Genomic DNA, 24306 nt, shown 5'->3' with positions numbered 1-24306 from the left:
CGTGTTCGTGTCTGGTAATATATATCCATTTCTTACGCCGTTAAAATTTTCTTTTCCATTTCCATTGTGTTCAAACTCAAAATAATATACTTAAGGTTAATCGATAGATAATTCCGCAACAGCTTTTACAGGTACTAGCGTGCAATTAATTTTTATTTAATAATTGATTTCATTTTTTTCTAATACTTCAATGTTTCAATATTTCAATGTTTCAATATTTGAACATACATATATTTGTGTATCATATTAAAAATATATTTTCTTCCGTATGTTTACAGTTTATCTAGGATATTCTATTTGGAAACGAATATTCGTATCTCTTTATATATCCTGTTCCATTTCAAATTTGCAATAGTTTGCCATACACACAGAGACACATATAAACAATTTGTTATTGTCCTTTATGTAATCGCTATGTGAATATTCATACAGTAAATTTGTAAAAAATATTTTTATATTGTTAGTTGCGTGCTAAATTTTCGAGTGTCTTTGTTAAGTAATATTATAGATGAAAAATACTAAAAATGTTATTAAACGGATAAATATCGATATGAGCAATCCAAACAAAGAAGTAATTAAATATCGGGGACAATGCACGGCTGAATATTACAATCAATTTTTCAATCCGAACCTTTGTCATGTTTGCAAATCGGTAGATAAAGGCAATTTGATATTATGTGATCAGTGTTGCTTGATTTCGTATTGTAGCGAGGAACATAAAATAATACACCATCCGTACCATGAGAAAATTTGCGCAATTATTGCACAGATTGTGCAAGTGAAACCACAACAAGACACATGCAAATTCAGTGATTGGCAACAATGGGTCCAATCAAGAAAACTATTGATGGAATTAGTCCAAAACGAACTTGATGACAAAATGGAACCGTACGTGCAGCATATGATCTTGTGGCCAAAGTCGTGTTATATATGTCATCAACAGGTTAAGCTGCAGGTTTGCCAAAGATGCTTTTCCGCTAACTATTGCGATGAGCATGCGAATGTTTTCCGCAAAACACATAATGGGGTCAAATGCGATCGATTAGTGTTATTACTCAATATAGATATCGAAACTATCTCTGATAATACAAAGAACATATCATATAAATTCCTCCAGTTTGTTAATGAAACAAGTTGTTTCATAGAGATGCTTGAGTTTTGTATGGAATATATACTGATACGAAGAAGAAGAGATATAGATTGGCTTGCCAAAGACTACGTTCGATCTGATTATCTTTCAGGACCACTGACAGTCTATTCTGGGTTTAAGAGAGCGCAATTGTTTCATATTTTAAAACAAGAATATGTCGTTATTCATATTATAGCCTCAAATTCCATAAAGAGAGACAATCTACCAGCTTGGGAAATTTTGCTACATCTTATACCAGAAATACGAAAATTACATATTATTATGGTAGGATCAGAATTAACAGATTATTTCGGTCAACACAGCCTTTGTAAGCATTGCAGGAATGCAGCAAAAGAATTTTCTTACGTTTCTATTCCTATGTTTTATCATGTTTTTGTACAATCATCTAAGAAATATATGATGCCAAATGTGATTTTGGGATTTCAGATCGAATTTGATAAGGGAAATTTATGTGTAGCGTCTATACGAGAAATAGCATTTCAAGAATGTATGTTATGTTTAAGCGTTTCGTCCGAACAAGAAATAAGAATTGTCAAAATGAAGATAGAGAAAGCCGTAGGTAGATATGTAGTACCTTATTTTAATGATAGAAATTATTTTAGTGGGCTCGCACCACATAAAGACTTAAAGACTGGCGATACATATTTTTGTAATGAATATATAATTATTTACTACGATTTATATTATGACGGTAGCGAAAAAGTATCCAGCTCATATACATAATCATACAATTACATTAGAAGCGTTATCTTGAACACATACATATTATATATTGTTATTATAAATATCCTATAAAAAATTCAATAAAGTTTATCCACTTTTATAATTACATTATTTCTTATTGATAAGGCTTTACTCCAGTCGTATGTGCGGCGGAAAATCGTGATATATATACGCTTATTACAATTTGTTTGACTAATTAAATTACTATATATAACGATCAAGTGCAGGCAATGCTCATCAGTCGGAATAAGCAAGTCCTTTACCATTTTCAAATTTAAAAATTAAAGTAATTTTTTTTGTGGGGAATCGAGTTCTGCAGGCATTGCCTCATCTAAATAGTCGATAATTTTACATCATACAGTTCGAGATGTTAAATAGTGCTGGTTTGCGGTCTAACATCACGCACCTCCTTCCGTCATCCTTAAGACAATGTCAATAGATTCACAATATTTTAAATTATAAATAATAGCGAAAGGTGTGATGTTTATAAAGGTGGTCGAAACCATGTAAAAAAGAATTTAAAAAATTAATTTCTAGTGCTGTTTAATATCTTATTAAATTGCTTCTCTCTCATTATTACTCTGCTTTACGTATTTCTCATGTTCGCCAGCATATGGTAATATGTATTCATCTTTTGCTTGGTTGAAGTTTCCCATTTATTTCATTTGTTTAAACACAAAGTAATGTGCTTAAAGTTAATAATCATTAAATAATTCTGCAATATATTTTAAGATACTGACGTGCATTTAATAAAATTAATTTTTTTTTGTTAATAGGATGGAAATCCTCATAGATTCCTTCGATCCTTTCAGAAGGGAATTTGAATATATACATATTTATGTATTAGTCAAATGCATATTTTCCTTAGTGTGTTTAAAGTTTACTTGAGATATTTTACTTGGAAACGGATATTTGTATCTCTCTGTATCTTCTGTTTACTTTCAAATTGGCAATAGTTCCCGATATACACAGAAAACATAACACACACACACACACACACACACACACACACACATATATATATATATATATACACATTTATTATTGTTCTTCGCGTAGTCGTCATGTAAATATCCATATTGTAAATCTGTACAAAGATTTTTAATGCTGTTAGTTACGTGCCAGCAGTTTCCTCGTGTTAAATAATATTGCACATACAATATTAGAGAAAACTTCATTAAACGGTCAAATATCAGTATGAGCAATCCAAATAGGGAAGTGTTTGAATATCGTGGACAATGCATAGCCGAATGTTACAATCAGTTTTTCAATCCAAATATTTGTCACGTCTGCAAATCGGTAGACAGAGGCAAGTTGATATTATGTAGTCAATGTTACTTGATTTCTTATTGTAGCGAAGAACATAAAATGATACACCACCCATACCACGCGAAAATTTGTGCAATTATAGCTCAGGTTTTGCAAGTAAAACCTCATCAAGACATGCGCACGTTCTATGACTGGCAACAATGGATACAATCAAGAAAAATATTGATGGAATCAATCCAAGAAAGACTTGATGACAAAATGGAGCCTTATATGGAACAAATGATCTTATGGTCAAAATCATGTGTTGTTTGCTATCAACAGGCAAATCTGCGGGTTTGTCAAAGATGCTTTTCCGCTAACTATTGCAATCAGCACGCGGAAGTTTTTAACAGGAAACATGACGGAGCCAAATGCGACCAATTAATGCTGTTGCTTAATATAGATATCAAAACTATTTCTGGCAAAACATCTAATATATCCTATAATTTCTTTTTATTTATCAATAAGAGAAGTTGTTTTGAAGAAATGCTCGAATTTTGTATAGAATATATACTAATGCGAAGAAAAGATCTCGATTGGCTTGCTAAAGACTACGTTCGATCCGATTATCTTTCAGAACCACTGACAGTTTATTCTGGGTTAAAGAGAACACATTTGTTACGTATCCTGCAAAGCTCTTTGGTGATTATTCATATTATAGCCGTAAATCCTATGAAAGGAGATAGTTTACCAGCTTGGGAAATTTTGTTACATCTTGTACCTCAAATACAACAACTATTAATTATTTTAGTAGGACCAAAATTAATGAATTACGATACTGGTAAATGTAAACTTTGTAAACGTTGCATGGATAGTGAAAAGATGTTTTTCTACGTTTCAATTCCTATGTTGTATTGCGATTTTATACGATCTGATAAATATATAATACCAACTGTGATTGCGGGATTTCACATTGAACTTGATAAGGGAAACATATGTACAGAGTCTATACAAGAAATAATGAATCAACGTTGTATATTATTTTTATGTTCATCGTCCAAACGTGAAGTTAAAAAGAACATCATTAAAATAGAGGAAGTCCTGGATAGAATTGTAGAACCTGATTTTAATGAAAGAAATCACTTTAGTGGTCTTGCACCACACAAAGACTTAGAGACTGGCGATATATATTTTCATAATGAATATTTAACTATTTACAATAATTCATATTATGATAGTAGTGCGAAGTTCAGCTCATACACTTAATTATACGATGACTTTAGTATCATATCCTGAACATATGCACATTATATTATTATAGTAAATTAACATTTTTAATAGTTAATGAATATTTTTAATAAAGATTACTCTCTTTTATAGTCAATTATATGGCTTTTTATACGGTATTACACTAATCATAGGATAATTGTGACACACTTTATATAGTTTGTTTAATTAAATAAATGGCATATCGAATTAATTAGGAAAGTCTTCTACTATTTTTTAAATTTTACAATGATTATTAAAGAATACATTAAAAAATATTAGCTTATGGATACGCGAACAGCAGCAAGACGAGCAGGTGGAGGCATTATCTCATCTTGAATGTCTCGAATCTGTTAATCTCCCGGTTATGGTAATGCTAAACCATCGTGGCTTACTATAGGCCAATATCATACACAACTTGACTTTGCCAGCAGACTGTTGACAAATTTAAGAAAGATCAAACAATGAAAATTCGACAAAGAGTCATAAAATGTCGCGAAAATTCCTTAGAATACTCGATAGAAATGGGTGAAAATAAGCGAGAGTAACAATTAATCTTGCGAAACACGTGAAAATTGTTTCAAGAATTTTGGGGACACCTGTTTGTCGTTTATTTACGGAGGCTGACTCCTTAATCACAACTGTATACGTTCGTGAAATAAAAAGCCTGAAATCACCACACGATATTTAGCGGTGCTGAATTTCATGCAGTTCGTGTTCACTCACGCTCGCTTTTCGGACATGCATCACCACTTCGGAATGTAAATACGCGTTATCGAGACACGTTGGCAGCCGTAATGTCGTCGTCGTGGCGAAACACGCAAGGCAGGCTAACTACCTCTGAAATATGACTCGGAGAGGAGGTTCTCCCTCGGCAATACCGCGGCAGAAAGAACATGCGACACGTTAGCAAGCACGGTAATGAACAAACCGCACAAACGCGAAGGCGACTTGTATGCGAAAGATCGACTGACTCACTTGTGCGATAGTTTTCTTTTACTGTGCGATTGCGATGCGATTTCCAACGACATACGTGTTCGAGTTTTGTGAATTTTTTATTACTTATTTATTTTTGTAAAAGAGATATTCATATTTCGTAAATATATTTAAAAATATGATATAAACAGTGCTAATTCACTAAATTTATTTTTCTGCATATTAACTCTTCTTCGACATTGACACTTTAAAAATAATTTCATATTAAGTGAAAGCTTAAATAACGTTTCGATTTCCGATCTTTCGAGAATATATCACGATCGACCTAATTTTTTTTCCCAAATATAAGTTGCGCTCTCTATATAACATATTTCTCTCTCTTTTTCTTTCTATTTTTCGCTCTCTGCGATATACTCGTGAAGATACAGGAGCTATCATTATTTTCCACAAGCGGATGAAAGAATAGTATAGCCGGGTAGAGAGAAATATAATGCTGAAATGAACTCGCCACGTCACGATAACAAGCGAAATCCTAAGCAATAAGGTTTGCGATAAAGCGAATGGGCTCTCTGCGTACATCATCGGCAGGACTTTATTTATCGGAGGTTATATCGCGAGATACAAGGATCTCGCTGAGCGGATCCGTGACCAAAGTATTAATCTCTCGGGTACCCAACCATAATTTAAGATCTAAAAGAACGGAAGCCACAGAGATCTGGTTTCGTGTTTTGTTAAAATTATAATTAAAAGGATCAAGCATTTCTCCCGGAAACGAGGTAGCAGGTTAATAACCATTTGCCGATAACCAACGTAATACAGAAAAAAAAACATAAACCGCCCGCACGTAAATCTGGTAGAAAAATTCAATATAGAATTTGGTTGGCACAACCAAATTTACGTGTAGACCAAACGTACTGCATTTTTTCTGTCAATGCATATACACATGTCGATTATTAGTAATACCGTCTTTACATTATGTATGCCATTTATTCTATAAAATGGGTGCGACGAGTGTAAATAGAAGCAATGTCTATCGACATGTTTGTTTGCAAATATTTTTTAAGAGAACTGACAAAATCCTGAGATCTTTATTGCGAAATATTCTAATAATAAATTTCTTTATCAAGAAATATTAGCCAAAACTATGATGATCAACGAATGCATCGAAGAACGTACTCGTGAATTTCCACCGGCTAATTCGGGAACACGTTATACACGTTGCATGGAAGTTACTACTCAACGTCAAAAATAATTGCCACTCTTTGTGCGAAAAAAAAGGGCAGGAGTGTTAATCCCTCTGGGTGGAAACTAAAGGTCGGGAATGTCGGGAACGCGGGTCGTGTTAACAAGCGGCACGAAAGATTCACGACGAAACAATCCCCGGCGACTGCGATGTGACTTATTTATCGAAAGGCTCACGGGGCGGTTGCGCGCGAAGATCTAGCGAGGCGTGCCGCCGTATCAATCTCCCTGGAGTCGTCTTTGATCTGCGAAAATAGCTGCCGTGCGCTCGCGCGCTGTCGTCGGGATTTAGCGTGGCTCGTGCGAGGTCGAGGAGGAACCGGTCGATTAAACCAGAGCCGGAAAAAAGAAAAGTAAGAGTGGAAGGAATGACGGGAAAGCGAGAGAGAGAGAGAGAGAGAGAGAGAGATAGAGAGAGAGAGAGAGAAAGAGAAAGAGAGAAAGGGAAAATAGCGCGGTGGAATAGGACCGCATAGGGAGAACTTCTTTGCAATCAAGTCCACGAATGCTCATGCCTAAAACTCGCAGTTTTCACATACACATAAAAAAATTGGTTAGTTCACGGACAACTGCATTTTAATTGAAGCAACCAGAATATTTGTTTATAACAACTGAGTTCAGTTGCTTAGACAACTAAGGTCAGTGTCATAATCAAACATTCTAGCTGAAATGCGGTTGACTGTTCGTGAATCAACCAATTTTTTTTCCATGTAAGGATTGAAATGCTAATAAACAATAATCGCATTTTGAAGCATAAATATTTATTTAATTAAAACAATAACAAGGATCTTATACATGTGAGATCATTATAAAAAATAAGTAATAGGAATAATAAGAATGAAAAGTGAAATATAACAAGCAATAATAGGATAAAGAGTACTTAAAAGGGAGAAAGAGAAAGAGAAGTTGGAAGAATCTGGGGAAGAGTCTAAGGGTTAAGGATTGACGAGACAACTCAGACGTCCAGACGGTTATTAAAGACGAGTCTCGGTATTGCCGTAATTATTTAGATTGCACAGTGTCTACTTTTGTACGATATTTTGCTTGATTCCTTCGATTGCACACTCCACTTTTTGTTTATTTATTTGAAACGGAAAATTGATTGAAAGAGAGTGGAAGCATTAATAAGATTGACGAGCGATTGAATTGGTTGCATCGTTACGAAAAATATTGGAAATTGCATTCTTGTCAAGATCTCCAGAATTCATTCATGTATATCCATGTGTATGCGTCCTGAAATTTAATTCGTCAATATCATATGATACCAACTTTATAAATTTAAATTACTAAGTTATCTATCTATCTTATTATGTGATATACAGCGTTTTTTCAGTTAATTATATATTATATATTCGTAGTATATAATATATGGTATCTATGATTTTATTAAAAAATTCAGCATCTCATACGTGTAATCTGCACATAAGTTACCTACTTTTTTTTTGCGATGCGGAATAAATCCACCCTTCGTTCAACGAATCCGTCATTTTCAAAAATCGATTGGAAGGGTCGCCATTCGGGTTATGTGATCGAAATCCAATTTTTTTCTTCTTGCGAGGAAACCGCTTCCAGCTGTTACACGGAGCTTCTCTCTCGGCTCCTTGGACAGCCTTCTCCTCCTCCGTAACTTACCCTGGAATCCTCTGAACGCGTCTCGTCAAGATCTAAAAAGCCGAAGGGACACCGTCGAAGCAGAGATAGGCCACAAGACAAAGCATGTACAAGGGGACAGACGAAAAAGAAAGACAAGCAAGAGTGGAAGAAGGTAGCATAGGAGTTAGAGAGAGAGAGGAGGAAGAGGAAAAGAAAGAAGAAGTAAGGATGCCTCGTTCTGCCGGACTTAGGTCGATGCAATTTTCGCGAGGATCCATTAAGGCGTTGGGCGCAATTAGTGGGTGCCTTAACAAGGCCATTGTCGCGCACAACGCTTCGCCCCTGCCATCCTATCTTTGCCTGTACCTGCCTATCCTACCCTTCAGCCAACCCTCTGTACCCCTCTTGCCGCGATTTTACTTGAGAATTTAATTTGCCTTTTTCCTAGTCCGTCCCCGAAACGCCTGCCCGCTCGTCCGTCCGTCCGTCTGTTCGTCAAAGGGGTGGCTTTCAGGCCGTGCCTAGAGGGTTATATCGGCTTGGGCTGCATCAGGTTTCATTAAGAGCATTGTACGCGTGCGGGGATGGCTCGTCACGCGGCGGTTCCGCGGAGGGTAGTCCCGTCGAGCGAAACAACCTCTGTCAGGCGGCAGGCAGGTTCTCCCGTGGCAAGCGGTAATTTTCTCTGTTTACCCCATTGTTAGCGCGCGCGTGTGCAGCGCAAGAGCGCAACGTTGCACTGCGCGCGTGCTGCGTTATACCTGCTCATTGAACCTCTAACGTCCACAGTTTGCGCTCCCCTTCATCCGCTAACAATCGCGAAATATATATATATATATATATATATATATATATATATATATATATATATATATATATATATATATATATATATATATATATATATATATATATATATATATATATATATATATATATATATATATATATATATATATATATATATATATATATATATATATATATATATATATATATATATATATATATATATATATATATATATCAATCTAACGTCTACTCATAGACGCGAAAGAGCATTGATAATCAAAGGAAGTCGCTTGGTAATCGCGTAAACTTTAGAAATCGGATTTTACGTTTCAACGGTCTTATGATACTTGACTCGTTATCTTCTCCGAGTCGAGCTACTCGTACACGCCAAGTCAAGCGATCCGTCTTCCCTCGGTTAACCGCGATTTCTGGACAACCGACTCTCAGCAGCGCGCTACGATTCGTTCCTGTTACTTCGACCGAAGTATATTGTGCGATAACGATAACCCCGGCTGGGAACGTCGGAGGGCAAAACTCCGCAAAGTGTTCGCGGCAAAGTGTCGAACAGTGTACACATCGCGTTCCGAAGCACGTTCACGAAAGAATTGATCGGCGCAATTAATCGCCGCGCAGTTACCCCGCACAAATTTGGCAAGTGTGTCGCGCGCTAATTGCGACCCAGGCCGGAATTTTGTCAAAGCGGATCATTATTATATAAGAGCGTTAATTCAGGACGGAGGGCGCGTTGTTGCGCGCACGAACTAGGCTGAGCCGTGCAAATGCGCCACTTGATTAATTCAATTAAAACCTGTTCTCTCTCTCTCTCTCTCTCTCTCTCTCTCTCTCTCTCTCTCTGCCGCACGGCCAGCACTCGGTGCGAATAATTAATCTTAACGCGAAATTACTACCGGCGAGGAGGCCGCGGTGATTGTCCGGATGAAGTGCCGTCGGTGCGGTTCATAATTATGCGTTTCTGGTCGTTTTGCGCCGCGCTGGCGAGAACGGGCTGCTTGGAAACGAATTAAACGCCTAGCGTGCGTCTAGCGCGCCGGGTCTCGCCAAAGGGAGCAAAAGAAAGTGGGAACGCTCCCTCGCTCGCGCGAGTTTTACAGTGGCGTTGTTATTCGAGTAATTTATCCCGGCTTACGTGGACGGCGATGTGAAGCGAGATATTGCGAAGCACCGAAAGAGTTGTCCGCAGTCCCGTAATTAGAAAGAAAATGTCCGCCTTCCAGCCTCAGGGAGGTTTGAAGAGCTGTGACAAAATTCGTCACGGCGCCGCGAACGAGGAAGTCTCATTCCACCGATGAGATCTCAATCGATTAATTGCGAGATTAAATCGAGACCATCTCGCGGAACAATACTGTTACGAGATCTGAGAATAAAATAACGCTAAAATGTTAAATAACGTTAAAATAACACTTGTCGCGAGAGTATGTATTTAAAGAATCATTTTATGCGGTAAGCGAGAACTAAAACGTATTTCGGGTAAAATTCCGAAGATCCCGCGCTCAAATACGGATCATGGCGAATTTAATTATAGCCGACGGAAACCGTGTTACTTTTTCTAGAAGCTTGCTTGCGCTATTAATCTCGCGATACGGACGAAACGGGGCCGAATTTATTAATCGTAGCAACGAGGAAGCGCCCTTATAAACGCCGACGTTGTTGGTCAGCGGGCGAAACGCGGTCGAACGATAAATCAGATTTACGAGCGTTCATTCGCGGCGGGCCCGCGCGCTTCGCGCCTCGCGAATGTGAACGCTCGCGCGTCCCGGAATTATTATCCGCGCCCGCGATCCAGCCGCCAGATAAAAACGCGAGCGCTAATTATTTCGGGCTACGTCCGAGCCGTGTTCTCCATTTGTTCACGCTCGTGACTTATTGGCGCGATGTAACGCGCCCGCGCGTTATTCGCGCTCGTCGTCGCGCGGCTCCACGTTTCCGCCGCTCAGTTAATATTTTTTTTCTCACTTTCGCTACGAATCCGCGAAATTAACTCCGCGCGACGAATATTTCACGGTGTCGGGGAGAATGAGAGAGAGAAAGAGAGAAGGAGAGAGAAAGAAAGAGAAAGAAAGAAAGAGAAAGAGAGAAAAAGAGCGATCAGCAGTTGGCTCACGTACTTTCCGGCGTTTGAATAGCGAATAGGAATTTCCTTTTTTATGCTCGACTTTGTCATTGTCGAGAATTTGTTATTGTGAATAGAGACGAGAATTCGAGCTCTCTTAGGCGCAAATTGAAAACAGAATAGGCTATAAAGTAGGAAGGTAAAACGACGAATGTTTCACAAAGCGTCCGCGCTGGGCAATATCCATGTGTGTAATGGATATTAAAGATATAAATCGTAAGGACGATTAATGCTTAATGAAAGAAGAAAAAGAAAGAAAGAAGGACGAATGACGTTTAGCGACTCCGCTTGCGACTGCAATTAAGAGGATCGCGCGGATTGTTTCTTCAGCTGTGCGCTGGCGCCCGTGAGAGCAAAACGACGAGCTGGAAGCAGCCGAAAGATCCGCTCCATTCTTTTTTCCGCTTTCTCGTTTACGGAACATGCAGGGACTGCATTACGTGAGCGCACCGAAAAAAGCACGGCATCGTTCCCCGGTGAGAATATAAAGTTGGCTGGCTGGTATACGCCAAAGTGTGGCGAACGCGTAAGAAAATCTTGTTCCTTAACGAGTAAGTTTAGCGTTGAAATGATCCTGAAGATCGTGCGCGCGCGGAGGAAGATAAAACGACCTCGCGTCTTCGCGACCTCGCGACCTCGTTTCTTCGTTTCTCTGTGTTTCGAAGAAAGGATTTATTTCGAACAGTCGCACGAATCTATATTGCGTATAAAACAAGCAGTTTCACTCGTAGAGAAACGCGATTGCACCTGGCACACGCATCGTTGCGCATCTGCGGTAAAGATAACGTCGTGAGAACCCGGGCGTCATTAACCCTTAGGTCACGGCGTTATCTTTATCAACGTTAATTACGCCGTGAAATCCTTGATCTCGACTCCATTTTTACTAAATAAGAAAAAAAATATGACAAAGGAGAGAGAGACATTAGGTAATATTTAAATAAAATATTTACTTACAGTCCCTAGCACTTTGACAAAAATATTGATTACATAGATCGTTACTAATACGACCATGCTATTCTTTCTGTGTTTTTTGTGCATATAGCTCTTACGTAACTGTGTGCTGCTTTGTCTTACCATATTTAATATTAATTTAGAGTATAACTACGCATGTGTGTGTTTAGAAATTTTTCTGCAAACTTCCGTGTATTTTTGATCTTCTAAATTCAGTTGTGTGGCAATGGTTTTCCAAATTTTGCCGAACTGAGTAAACACATTTGGCATGTGCAAATTGCAAAATGTGTATATCAGATAAATATTTACGCTAACAGCTCGGGATATTAATCTTGAAATTTTTCGTTGTTTTTCGTCATATATTGAACAATGCTCCGATTAATTGTTCTACACATTTTCATTATGCAGAGGCATTTATAATTTTATGCAGCCAACGCGATGTAAATTTTGCAGAAAAAAGTCAGTATTCAGGTCAGTTGATAAAATTTTCAAACGTTGCATTCAAATGCAACTAACTCCTCAAACCGCTAAATTCTCTTGCCTCCGCCACTTTCTGTTACCTTCTTCGGCTATGGTTCAGTCCGGAGTTCCAGGAGTCGTACAGCTTATGAGAGCTAAATGTTACCCCGTGAACCAGACAGAACCTACCACGTGCGATGGGAGCTCGCCGCGCCGTTAATGTATTTGACAAGATTGAATTATTGGCCGCACCGTCGTCCGTCCGTCCGTCCGTCCGTCGTCGGCAATACGTTTCACAAGGGGGGTCGTGGGGCCCGAGGGGTCCCGGGCGAGTACAACGACAGTGGTCCATTCGAAAATAATGAACCAAGGGGGCAACGCGACAGGCTCCGCCAAGCGGACACGCGCGACCGCTGCTGCCGATAATTGCGCGGCGCGCGTCGGAAATTTCGCGTCGATTTATCGCCCAGTCGCAGAAAAAGCACCCGATGGCGATAGGGGGGTGGCCATCGGAGCGACAGGGTGGCGATAATGAAACGGCGAGGTTTATTGCCGGCGACTACCTCGAGGAGTATATACGGCGAGTCCTTAGTACCCGTCCGAGGCTTCCGGGAAAATGGCCGTTCCAACGGATTACCAATCTAATCGAATGTTTGCCGCGAGAGGTTTATCGCGACTCTCTCTTTCTCACTCTCCCTGTCTCGCCGCCTTTTCTCATTCTCCCTCGCTCTCTATACTCTACTCCTTCTGGACATGATTTAATAAAAATGTCTACTGACATTGGTCTGCTCGCTATATTGTTTACATCAAGTAGTGTTTAAAATATTTTCTTCGAAGAAAAGTGGTAATTTGATGTGTTGACTGTGAAATATATGTAATTGTACATGTGTGTCTGTTAATAATGCGGAATTTGTCTATTCTTTGTTCCAGGTAAGTGCTATGCACAATAAGAGTCAGAACTGGTCGTCGGGCAATATTTAGTGCAGCGAGGCGTTCCATACGTACGTCACATATTTATTTTGTTATATGATGGAAGAGGCAGGAGAAATTCGATTGTGTGTGTGTATTTGTGGGCGAAACATATTATCTGACGATATTATCGACGGGCTTAGGGATATTTCCAACTGGGCGCGATCGCGAACGTTTTATGCGCGGTATCGGAAAAACGTCGGGAAAGCGCAATCGTCGGGAAACCACTATTTTTCTGGCGTTTGCATACACACGAATAGCACGATCGCGTAGACTAACAGAGCGCGGTGCTACTCCGGGAAAATTAAAGCCTCTCCCGGTAATTACGGACGCCGTGGCTAATTTCTCAGGGAGAATTAGGACAGCCGGCATTTCCTTAAGAGAATGAGATCCGAAACGAGACGTTCAGTCGCAGTATTTCAGTTACTTTCATTAGACCCTCGGTTACGGAAGGAAAAAAGAGACCACAAGCGGATATGACAGATAGGATTTTGACCCCGAACAATTTGCCCAGAGGGTTGGTCCACGTTACGAGACAGCTTGCCCCTTGTACGTATGTATGCTCTTTTCGGGGTCGTCGACTTATTGTTAAACGAGAAGGTCAGCTGTTCAGGACAAGAATGAGTCGGATCCTTAATTTATGAGTTTGATTTTAAACGCGTGGGAGCTTCGAAATGGAATATTCGGTGATCTTGAATTTTCTTCTATACTATACAGAATATAAATAATAATGAAATAAAGCAATAAATAATATACATTAAATGCTGAAATATATATCGCTTAGGCTCATATTAATAATTGTCATCTGGAACTTATCTCATGTGAAACACTCAGATTTTTATTCGGAATTAAATCCAAGTATTCCAACTGAATTATGGAATATATGTGACATTTATATCTGTAATTGTATAGTTCAGTTACAAAACTCTTATCTAGTTCTGCATTCGAATCTGAGCACCTCACTTGAAACAAGTTTCAAATAATAACTATTCACACGGGCCTTAGACTTGAAGGTACGAATAAGTCGTTCGAAACGGCGCGTAATTTTTATAATAAACTTAGTAATTTTAATAGTATGGGCATTACATTATTTTAACACTGAACATGTAGTTCTGTAAAGAACGTAGCGTTGGGAAAATCATCGTGTGCGAGATAAGTATTAAGAACTGCCTTGTACCTCCTTAAAATCAGCGACTGTAACTTTCTCCCGCCACGTCCCGCCCTTTACTCTCGAGGGACGCAAGTTCGGTGGCGCGTTAAAATCGGCCGTACACAAGGCGGCGTAAAAATCGTCGCGAAGCAACGCCGTGGAAGGGACGGTCGGGAAAACTTTACTTTTCCATTTCCTGGCGGTAACCGAAACGTTGTAATCTCGAGCAAACGATCGAACTTACAAATACGCCGACCCTTACTGCCCTATACGCGATAATAACGCCCTTAAATTGGCAGACCAGTGCCGCAAGACCGGCTGTCTGTTCCGTGTGTGTACGTGTGTGTGTAGCGCACCGTGTGCGAGTCCCAATGTCCGAAAGTTTCGGCTTTTATTATCCCACTAAGATTACATGTTCTCTCGCGCAAACTTGCAAGCTCAATCGTAAAGGAAGCCGTACCTGCCGAGAAGTAGATTTCGCCTGGTAGACTCATCTAACTGCAGTTGCGGATACGTTCGGCTCTGTTTGCCGTATTTCGGCACTTTCGAAGACGCTACGACCTTGCCGTAATAGGCGAAGTCTATTAGACTGATTGTAACACCGGGCTGAAAATGAAACCGTAACGTATTCCGACGACAACGGTTACTATAGAGTCGATGTTCCCGATCGGATACGTACGAACTGCGTTAACGAGGGCGCGCGAAAACCACCGTGGAAAATTGCAACTACAAAATCCTGTCGGATCAAGTTAACCGCTTGTCGGACGAGACGGGACATTGTTTCCCTTGTTGGGAAATTCGAGAGGGTTCACAAAAATAACGCGATCGGTACTAATTCCCTCGAATATTTTTATCCCACCGCAGAAAAGCACCGAGTAGCTCTGCTGAAACAGCTCTCTTAAGTGGCTCCCGAGCGCTCCACTGCTGTCGCCCAAGGCCGCTGAAAAATATTAACGTACTACAACGAATAGAGCGGTGCGTACGCGATCGTAATTGAATCGGTCCCGACGCTTCGAGCAAGATTGCTAACGTTCGCGGCCGCATGTATCGCGGTACGGCGCGGCTTATTATTGTTTGATTACCCACTCCACAGGAGTTTGTGGTATTTCGTAAGCAAGCAAAGGGTTGCACGCGATGAGATTGGATGGCAAGCGCGCCGATGGCCTAACTGCCGCGTAAGGGATGATTGCGCGTCTCCACGTGTATATGCAGCTGCACGCGGTACTCGGAACATTGAATCTTTGAGGGAGAATCGTCGGGGAACCTTCGATGCATTGTTCTCAATGTATTGTTCTTCGCGCTTCCTTAGTCATTCTAGAGCATCGTAAGTCTTAGCTTCGCAAATAGAACGACAGTTCAAGTTAGGAACTTTATCGAAACATTGGCAAGCCGTTAAAGCCGCTCCTGAGTCGTGTCTATCGATGCTGAAAAGTCAAGGGATTCTTTTACACGTGTTTTTCTTTCCTAGAGTCAGAATTCTGGCACACTTGCGCAAAATTAGTACACGGTTTTTAATTTTTAAGCAAAACTCTCTTGATAGCGTTTTAATGATTTGATGAGATTAAATTTACTATCGCAACATACACTGACAGAAAAAAAACATCTAAAAAATAAAAGATGTTTAGTAGTATCTTTATTACATAAAGATGTTTAGGTATAATAACATATTTACCTAGTTCTAAATTCTTTCGTTTACATGAAATAAAAAATCGCTTTCGTGAGAGCAATGATTTAGGAAAATATAAATTTTCTTATTTGAGAAAAATGTTTTCTCAATGGAAAAATATTTAAGTATAATACAAGTAAATGTCATTAGTATTCACCGAATAAATATCCTTTAATTCTTACATATTTTCTTACATATTTTTTCTTTAATGTGTAAAATGAAAGTACCAATGTCTAGACACTAATAACACTCTGATGCATATATTGCAATATAATTCTATATTGTAATATAATGCAATTAATTCTAGACATTTTTATTGTTTTGGTTTTTAAATACAAATATTTAATTTTTAACGTAAAAAAATATATATAATATACGTATACAAATACTTCTATTTAAAAAGCTAAAAATATCCAAAGTTCGATATCAGTGTTATTAGTGTTCAGACATTGGAACTTTTATCTTATGCACAATTCTTATGCTCTATTGCGTAAAACGCACAAAGACAACTGAGGTTACCGCGCACAGCTCTTTCTGATAATTCATCGCTATGATTTTGAATTGTTCTCATCGCTTGGTCACGATAATAATGACTAAGAACGTGCATCTGCGATATCTGTAGTTCGCATACCAAAGCAATCCTTATTATATGAGGAGGAAATTCCGGCTGAACGGTTTGCCAGCTGGTCTAGCCGAGAAAGGAGCCGACGGTGCTCCTTCTCCCATCGTTCGCCAAACGTACATACGTACGTACGTTTCCGTTTATCGGCCATGCACGTTTCCCATTTCACGTACGGTAAACAGCTCTAAATAGAAATCACCTATCGCGCGATATCGAGACACGATATAGGGAGTAACGGGGCTCGGCTAGCGCAGCTGCCCGAGACGTTTCCGCTTTTCAGTGACTGCGAAGTTATGCCTCGCGCGGGGGTTACTAGAGCGGACTTGACTACCAGTTGGCAACCGGTGAAAGGACCTCTGTCCGCTCTCGGAAAACTTCCGTACGCTATATCGGACCGGCGAAAATCCGTTCGTCCGTTCCACGGCTACCGCTTCTCCGTGCGAGTTCTGTACTGCTTCAGAGAGAAAGAGAGAGAGAGAGAGAGAGAGAGAGAGAGAAGGAGAGAGAGGGAGAGAGGGATAAGAGAGACTGAACAGAAGAGGGAGAAGGAGAATTTTCGATGAGATTCCCTCTTCCGTCTGCCGGCGTCGAGTCGACGTATCGGAGGCGAGATATATCGGCCATGCTTTGACAATGCACTTCCACGATGTGTCGGGAAAATCCGCACATGCCGCTCCCGCGTCGAGTTATCGAGCGCGCAGGAGAGAACTACGAAGATACTCCTCGGCTCGTTGTGTTTGCGCGAATAACGCTTTCGGATATCGCCCGATGGAAATTTTTACGTACCAGTTCTGCGCTCTGTTCTTGAGCTATGCGATCGCTGCTTTCGTTTTGGTCTTTCTTTTTCACTGGGATCACTCTCGAGAATAATATATTGGTAATTTTATATAATATATTATGTATAATATATTGATAATTTTTTGCAATGACAGCTCAATTCTCCGCATGACAGTTAAAAAATATTTCTACTTTCTTTTTTTTTAATTAGTATGCCCAATTTGCGAAGAATAGAGTTAGAAAAATAAAGTAAGAATAAAAGTAAAGTTAGAATAGAATTGAAAAATAAAGTTGTTTGCGATCAACTACGTCGAGCTTGTTGATATCGCCGGCAATAACGGCGCAATGATTCGCTAATTTAACGACGAGGCGTCTAAGCGTCGCGCAAGAAGCGGTCGGGGTTGAGCAAAGTTGAGACAGAATCTCAGACAGGTAACAGAAGCTATCCCTAATCGCCACGGGATCATTACCGTTTCCTCGTTTCATGAGTGACTACGAAGGATTCGAGGTCGGTACGACACCCAGCTGGGCCATAGTACGTGAAGTCGTCTACATTTTCGCGCTTGTAAACCGGAGCGTCGAATTCATCGCGATTAACAACCTTTTTTAACCGAAATTACTTTTAGCTTTGCGAAAAAGAGTGAGAAAAAGAGAAAGAAAGAGAAAAAAGAGAGAAAAACGTTGCATCGCACTCTCTCATTTATCTAATGGAAGCGGAAACCTTCAGCATTTTAAAGTAATGAATCATCCCGGCCATTAACCACCGTTACGACGATGGAAAAAGAAAAACAAAACCAATTGCGAATAGCTGCACGTTTCTTCTCGCAGACACGAGTATATGTAAGCGCATAATCACGCTATCCGGTAACTGAACAACCTCAGGGCATCCAAATGCATCCGGGAAATCCCCGAATAATTGCGACATTCGCTACCAGCGTCACACATGTGTAACGTACTGATCTCTTAGGAGGCCAACGTCACATATATATGGCGGCGATAACTTTCTATCTTTTCCTCCTTTCTTTCTCCCCACAAACCATGTCTGTTTTACACTATTATATACAAAAATACAGAGTAGACTATGGGCTATTTTCCAAATGGAGAGGTCCTGATAACAAAAATATTATGAAAATATTGCGCCTGTGAAAATTAAGCGTTTAAAGTAATTGCTCACAAAGTAATTGCAAGTAATGCTCACTAATAAACTGTTAAACTGGCATCTAACTCTGGATATTCTTTTATATGGGTAAATAATACATATACATATACTTTTCGTTGACAGTTTAAACACTCCAATCCAGAGCTAAGTAACAGTGTAATTATATATAGCGCCCAAGTGTTGATACTTTTACCAAGCAGAACATCGACAGATTTTCCCAGTTAAGGCAGGAAAATCTCTTTGTTCATTTCTCACGACAAACGCAAAGCCGCGTTATGTTGGGCCAGCTGTCCTAATCGACAGAGTCTCGCGACTGCTAACCGCGAGAGCACATACACACCACGAGCGGACGTAAGCTCGGAAAACGTGGGTTTACACGTGTAAACACACGCGCGCGCTCGCACAGGACCCGGTTGGGTCGTAAGGCGTATCCGTGCGCGCATTTCCCGGATAACCGTCGTGCGAGGGTGAAGGAGCCGCGGTGGTGGTTGGCACTGCGCGCTACTCGGTCGTTGCGGTTAGGGGAAACACGGGTACTGTTCATCCAGCCGCGCGCGCCGACCTGCTTCAGTCTGCTGTTGCTTCTTCGCTCACACGACGTCCTTTTATTCCCTTTTGTACGGCTCGCCGTACTTTGACATGAATTAAATACCTCCGAGACGTTTATGTACCACTGAGACTCCGCTCTGCTCCGCTCCGCTCTGCTCGACTCGGCTCTGCTCTGCTCTAACGAAAGCACGAACGCACTCGCCGTCTTTTCCTTGCTCTTTTCCCTCGTTTCGCTATCGTCTCTCGTCGAGAGAGAGAGAGAGAGAGAGAGAGAGAGAGAGAGAGAGAGAGAAAGAGAGAGCTAGGAACTCTCTACCGAGTTGTCATGAAATAATTATGACGTTCGTTTCGCAGTCCACGGGACAAACGGAATCCCGATGTAACCGCGATGAAATGCAGTTAACCCCTTAGTATCATAACCCGATTACCGCCTTGCTTTTTACATGGGACGTTCCACGACTGTCCGTGTCTCCCCTGCGTTCCTTGAGTTTAAACGCGACTCGTCCCTCGCGAGAAAATTTCGTCTCCTCTCGCATTCTTTCGAATCTTCAATATTAACTCTTCCGTTGTCCAAAGAAGTCTCATTGAAATTTCGCCGATTGTCGGCTTTAATTTCAAATAAATCATTTATCCTCTAATACTGAGTGTATGTGTGCGTATGGCATATGTGTGACGTAGCAGAAGAATTTATTTAATTAGCATTGTTAAAACACAGAAAAAGAATGTTCCTTATTTGTGATAATTTCATCATCATTTCCCTCGCTATGTGGGGGGATGAAGTATCTCGAGAGAGTCTTTGCAATTACGTCGCTTCTCATTTCGCAAAATCCAGCGCGTTTTACTCGGTAGTAAAATCCGATCGAGATTACTCATTGCGACACGATCCTATTCTCGCCCTCGTCCCTCTCTCTCCGTCGTAAATAGTTTACCCCTCCCTCTTCGTTTCTCATTTCGCGACGTCCCGTCGACATCATTGGTCTCGTGCTCGCGCTCAAATCTGCAGTTTTTGCACGCTACAGCCGTGACGGTCGTGTCCCGGTGTGCGCCGTAAAGCTCGTCATAAATGTATCGTGAAAAGTGGCAACGAAAATAGTTTTGACACATCGTTAACCGTTGACTGAGCGCGCACACGCCGCGTAAAAGCCCTGGCGTATACCTCGACTTATAACTTATAAGAAGCGTCCTGGCCGGCCGCCAGGTCCATTCGACGATGGCTGCCACCAGATTTATGTTTCAGTAGTATCCGCTCTTCGCGCTCGCGCGCACCACGCATTCTCGCAGGATTCAAGCAGCTCCGACTGCTATCGTTCCCGAAATAAAGGACACGCTTCCGAAAGCGATCGACATTTGATGTTTACTCACACAGAAAGGCGAGAAAATATATTCCAGGCATTTCAGATTTGTCGCCGGTTGAAATTCAAGACTGGCTACCGACACGTAAAGTCCCCCAAGTAAACGATGCAGTGAGGCGATATTTGTCCTGCGTGATCTGTGTTAAATATCACACCCTTGCAGGAAATGTGACACAGAATTCACAAATATTAAATTTCTGGTTTATATGACAATTTTGTAAGAAATATTTTTATTTCTAACAAAAAGAAAAAGGAACAATTGTAGTAACTTAAGTTGAGATATCTCTTTAAATACTTAAAATCCAAACAATTTAAGATTGCAAAATTTTCCTTAGCTTCCTTGTAAAATATTCATTCGATTAATTATACCACTTTTCTTGCGAACGGGTCATGCAACGGGTCGCAGTAGCTTACCTCAAGTATAAAAATAGCGGAAGGATATACACAATGTGTACACATTGCAGTTAATTGTTCATGACGCAAAAATAACCAATGCATAAATAGAAAGATCGACGCACCTTCGCTCTCGTGTGCTAAGTTTAACAAACTTTCTTGTTACAGATTTCTTTAAATAACTTTGCGTGTTACAACACTTGCTATTTTGTTTACATATATAAAATGCACGGAGAAATTCCATCGATGCGTCGCGTAACGTTAAAGTACCGATTTATGAATACTAATAACATTGATATCTCACTTTAGATTTTTATTGTTTTGATCCTTTCAAATACGAATATTTAAACTTCCAATTTGATATATATATATATATATATATATATATATATATATATATAATATCTGTTTATATGTTCCTTATTAACTCCTAAACTCTTTAACCGATCTGGACTAAATTTTGCAAAGATATTATCTATAACCGTGTAGAAAATATATAGTCTATTTTTTGTAAATGAACTGGCTTGCATTCTTTCTTTCTTTTTTAATCAAACCACAGCTGTATACCTATTTCTTTTTAAGTTCCGAAAGTGTGCACTAGGTCAGCTATAAAGAACAGACTTGTAGAGTTTATATGAAATCTGCACACACTCCATTTCCTCGTCCTGATTTCATCCCTTTAATACTTTGTGATAATTTAAATTGAGATGCTCTAAATATAAGAAATACGAGCAACGCCAGACAGTTAAAGTTAATATATATATTCTACATTAAAAATTTAAATATTTGTTTTTAAAAGTTAAAACAATAAGAAAGTCCAGAGTTAGGTACTAGTGTTATTGGCGTCCAGGTATTGGTATCTTTACCTCATGTTCGACGGTGGTTCATCGGTCTGACGGGAATCGAGTATGTGCGCGTTAAATATATAGGAAATGGAGCTACTCAGTCGAATACGATTTCTCGATCAACTTCCTCCTCACTCCTATCGCGGAGCAGCATTCGGTAACGTGCTCCGCGTCTTTTAAAGTTCACAACTGGGAAAAATTTGCCGGAGCGTGTGCCGGGTTCCCGCGCGCGTGCGCGCACCAAAGGGATCGGGCCCTTAAGCCAAATCGAAGGAGCCAGCTCGAGCGTGAACGAAGAAGTTCCGGGCTCTGCCTTCCGGCTCAAAGCCTCGGCGAGCTTCCGCTCGAACGGGGCGGATAGGACGGCTTGTTACACTGATTTACTTACAGCGCCGGTGCTTGGTTCGTTACCTGTCCCCGAGTATTCTGTAATATTATAAGGAAGCTCGACGTGGGCGCGCGGATATAGATAGACGAGCACGTACGGCCGCCGGCGCGGAATTTCGCGGCCGAGTTGAGTGTCCGCGAACATTGGCGTTCGTCGCGGAGGCGGAAGCCGCGAGAGAATGAACTTACCGGCAGATTGAAACGTTAAATTCATTTCGCCCGGAACTTGTTATCGCTGGATATTCCTGGACGCGGATATGGCTTTCCAGCGGGATTATAGTCGCCTCCTTGAGATGGTCGCGCACGCGGCTATTTTTCCTCGAGGTTATATTTAATTTCGCATTTAACTCTCAACTATATGCAATGAGACTAAAGACGAGCTTCCACACCGCCAAAGCGCTTTACGAAATATCAGAGAAATCTTTTTACTTGTTGGAAGGGCGCATAGTTGCACAGAAGGAAACAGAGAGTAAAGATCGAAGTACTTTTCCAAATTAAATTAACATCCAACTACGCGAGAGAAAATTACATTGTTGAAATTTGATCGTAGTGAGCACACAAATCCTTGAACCGTGTTGTATGCGTTGACTTGATGTGTTATAATATATCTAATATCAATATTTTAATATCATTAAAACAGAAGAATTTAATAATAATGTTATAATGATATTGTCACGATAATTGAAAAATAAAAGCTTGATGAATCTCACATTTTTACACATCTGGACTTGTGCTTATTTTATTTATATATTATACTATGTTCTAAACTACTTGGCGTTTCTTGAGTTATCACAAAGTGTTAAGGAGATGAAATTAGAGGAAAGGCACATGACGTATCCAGATTTTATTATAGCTTTTATTTTTTACAGGAAGTCCTAGAGAGTAATTATGCAAAATTTAGTTCAGATTGCCCAAAAGTATTTAGGAGTTTATAAGAAACAAACCAGAGATAGATATTCTATTATATATATATATATATATATATATATATATATATATATAGATTCACGCAGATAAACACGCGCCGTATAATAAGACCGGCATTTTAATGACAAGAAAAATGCGTCGTGTATTTCAAATAGTTGTTACCTTTCTGACACGCCAGTCTTCCGCGTACGTCCACTTCGTTCGCAAATCACCCGGCTTCGACGGCCGACTCGGGGTGGCTCTTCGAGGCTGACCGAGCGGTCCATTATCTCCTCGCGGACGGGCCGCAAGCTCGCTCACTCGCTTGCTAGGTAAAAGCGAGGCGGGCAGGTTGCGTTCTAAGAGGCAACATTCGCGCTATAGTCTGGCGCTGGGGGTGTAAAATGTGAGCCCATAACTATCCGCCTCGGTATATCCTTCGGCAACGTTATCTATCCCCGCGGTTAAGCCAGACGCAGACGTAACGCCGTTCCTTCGGCCCGGCGGTCGACCTAATCCGCAAATCCCGGGACACGTCCCGATCCATTGCCCCGAATATCCCTCGCGGCGGTGGAAGCTGCCGCCGGCAGCTGCGGTAAAGACCCGGTCAGAGCTACCCCTTCGTTATTGATACAACCTTGACTCTTCCTCGGGGGTGCGAACGCACAACGACGTGAACGGCGCCGACGGTTGGCGCGATCGTCACTCTCATCGTCGCGAGGATAACAACGCGCGTTCTGCGTCGTGTTAGGAAGTGCACTTCTTTTCAGGCACACGAATTCTTTGTGTTCTCTCCTCGCTCACCACGGTGCGCGAGCGTACGTTTGTTTCGCCCCGAGAAAAAGAGAGAGAGAGAGAGAGAGAGAGAGAGAGAGAGAGAGAGAAAGAGAGAGAGCATGGCGCTACAAAGGAACGTGGCTAAGATAATGGTCGAAATGACGTGGAGGTGGAAAAAAATACGCCATTTTCGCCGAGAAAGTGGTTATTTTAATGCGACGGACGCGTATGTGTCTCATTACTGGAAGGTGTGTTGAAATATA

The 24306-nt window shown here is 40.6% G+C and overlaps 3 protein-coding genes and 1 long non-coding RNA gene across 4 annotated transcripts in view; 3 read left to right on the top strand and 1 right to left on the bottom strand.

The window, feature by feature from the left end:
• LOC116846782 overlaps positions 1-24306 on the top strand; it is a 546096-nt gene that overhangs the window by 118533 nt on the left and 403257 nt on the right. The gene's annotated exons all lie outside the window — the stretch shown is intronic.
• LOC116846791 overlaps positions 1-24306 on the bottom strand; it is a 180450-nt gene that overhangs the window by 44174 nt on the left and 111970 nt on the right. The gene's annotated exons all lie outside the window — the stretch shown is intronic.
• Positions 327-1979, top strand: LOC116846790. The gene is made up of 2 exons (XM_032821069.1): positions 327-1457; positions 1577-1979. Exons 1-2 carry the CDS (start codon positions 509-511, stop codon positions 1585-1587), a joined length of 960 nt encoding a protein of 319 aa, XP_032676960.1. The 5' UTR covers positions 327-508; the 3' UTR covers positions 1588-1979.
• Positions 2914-5448, top strand: LOC116846785. The gene has a single exon (XM_032821064.1). It carries the CDS (start codon positions 3071-3073, stop codon positions 4385-4387), a length of 1317 nt encoding a protein of 438 aa, XP_032676955.1. The 5' UTR covers positions 2914-3070; the 3' UTR covers positions 4388-5448.

The sequence above is a fragment of the Odontomachus brunneus genome, unplaced genomic scaffold (genome assembly GCF_010583005.1).
Source record: "Odontomachus brunneus isolate Ranch 3 - 2012 unplaced genomic scaffold, Obru_v1 Obru_scaffold_069, whole genome shotgun sequence".
Taxonomy (NCBI): Eukaryota; Metazoa; Arthropoda; class Insecta; order Hymenoptera; family Formicidae; genus Odontomachus; species Odontomachus brunneus.
This window is presented reverse-complemented; position numbering and strand designations above follow the sequence as displayed.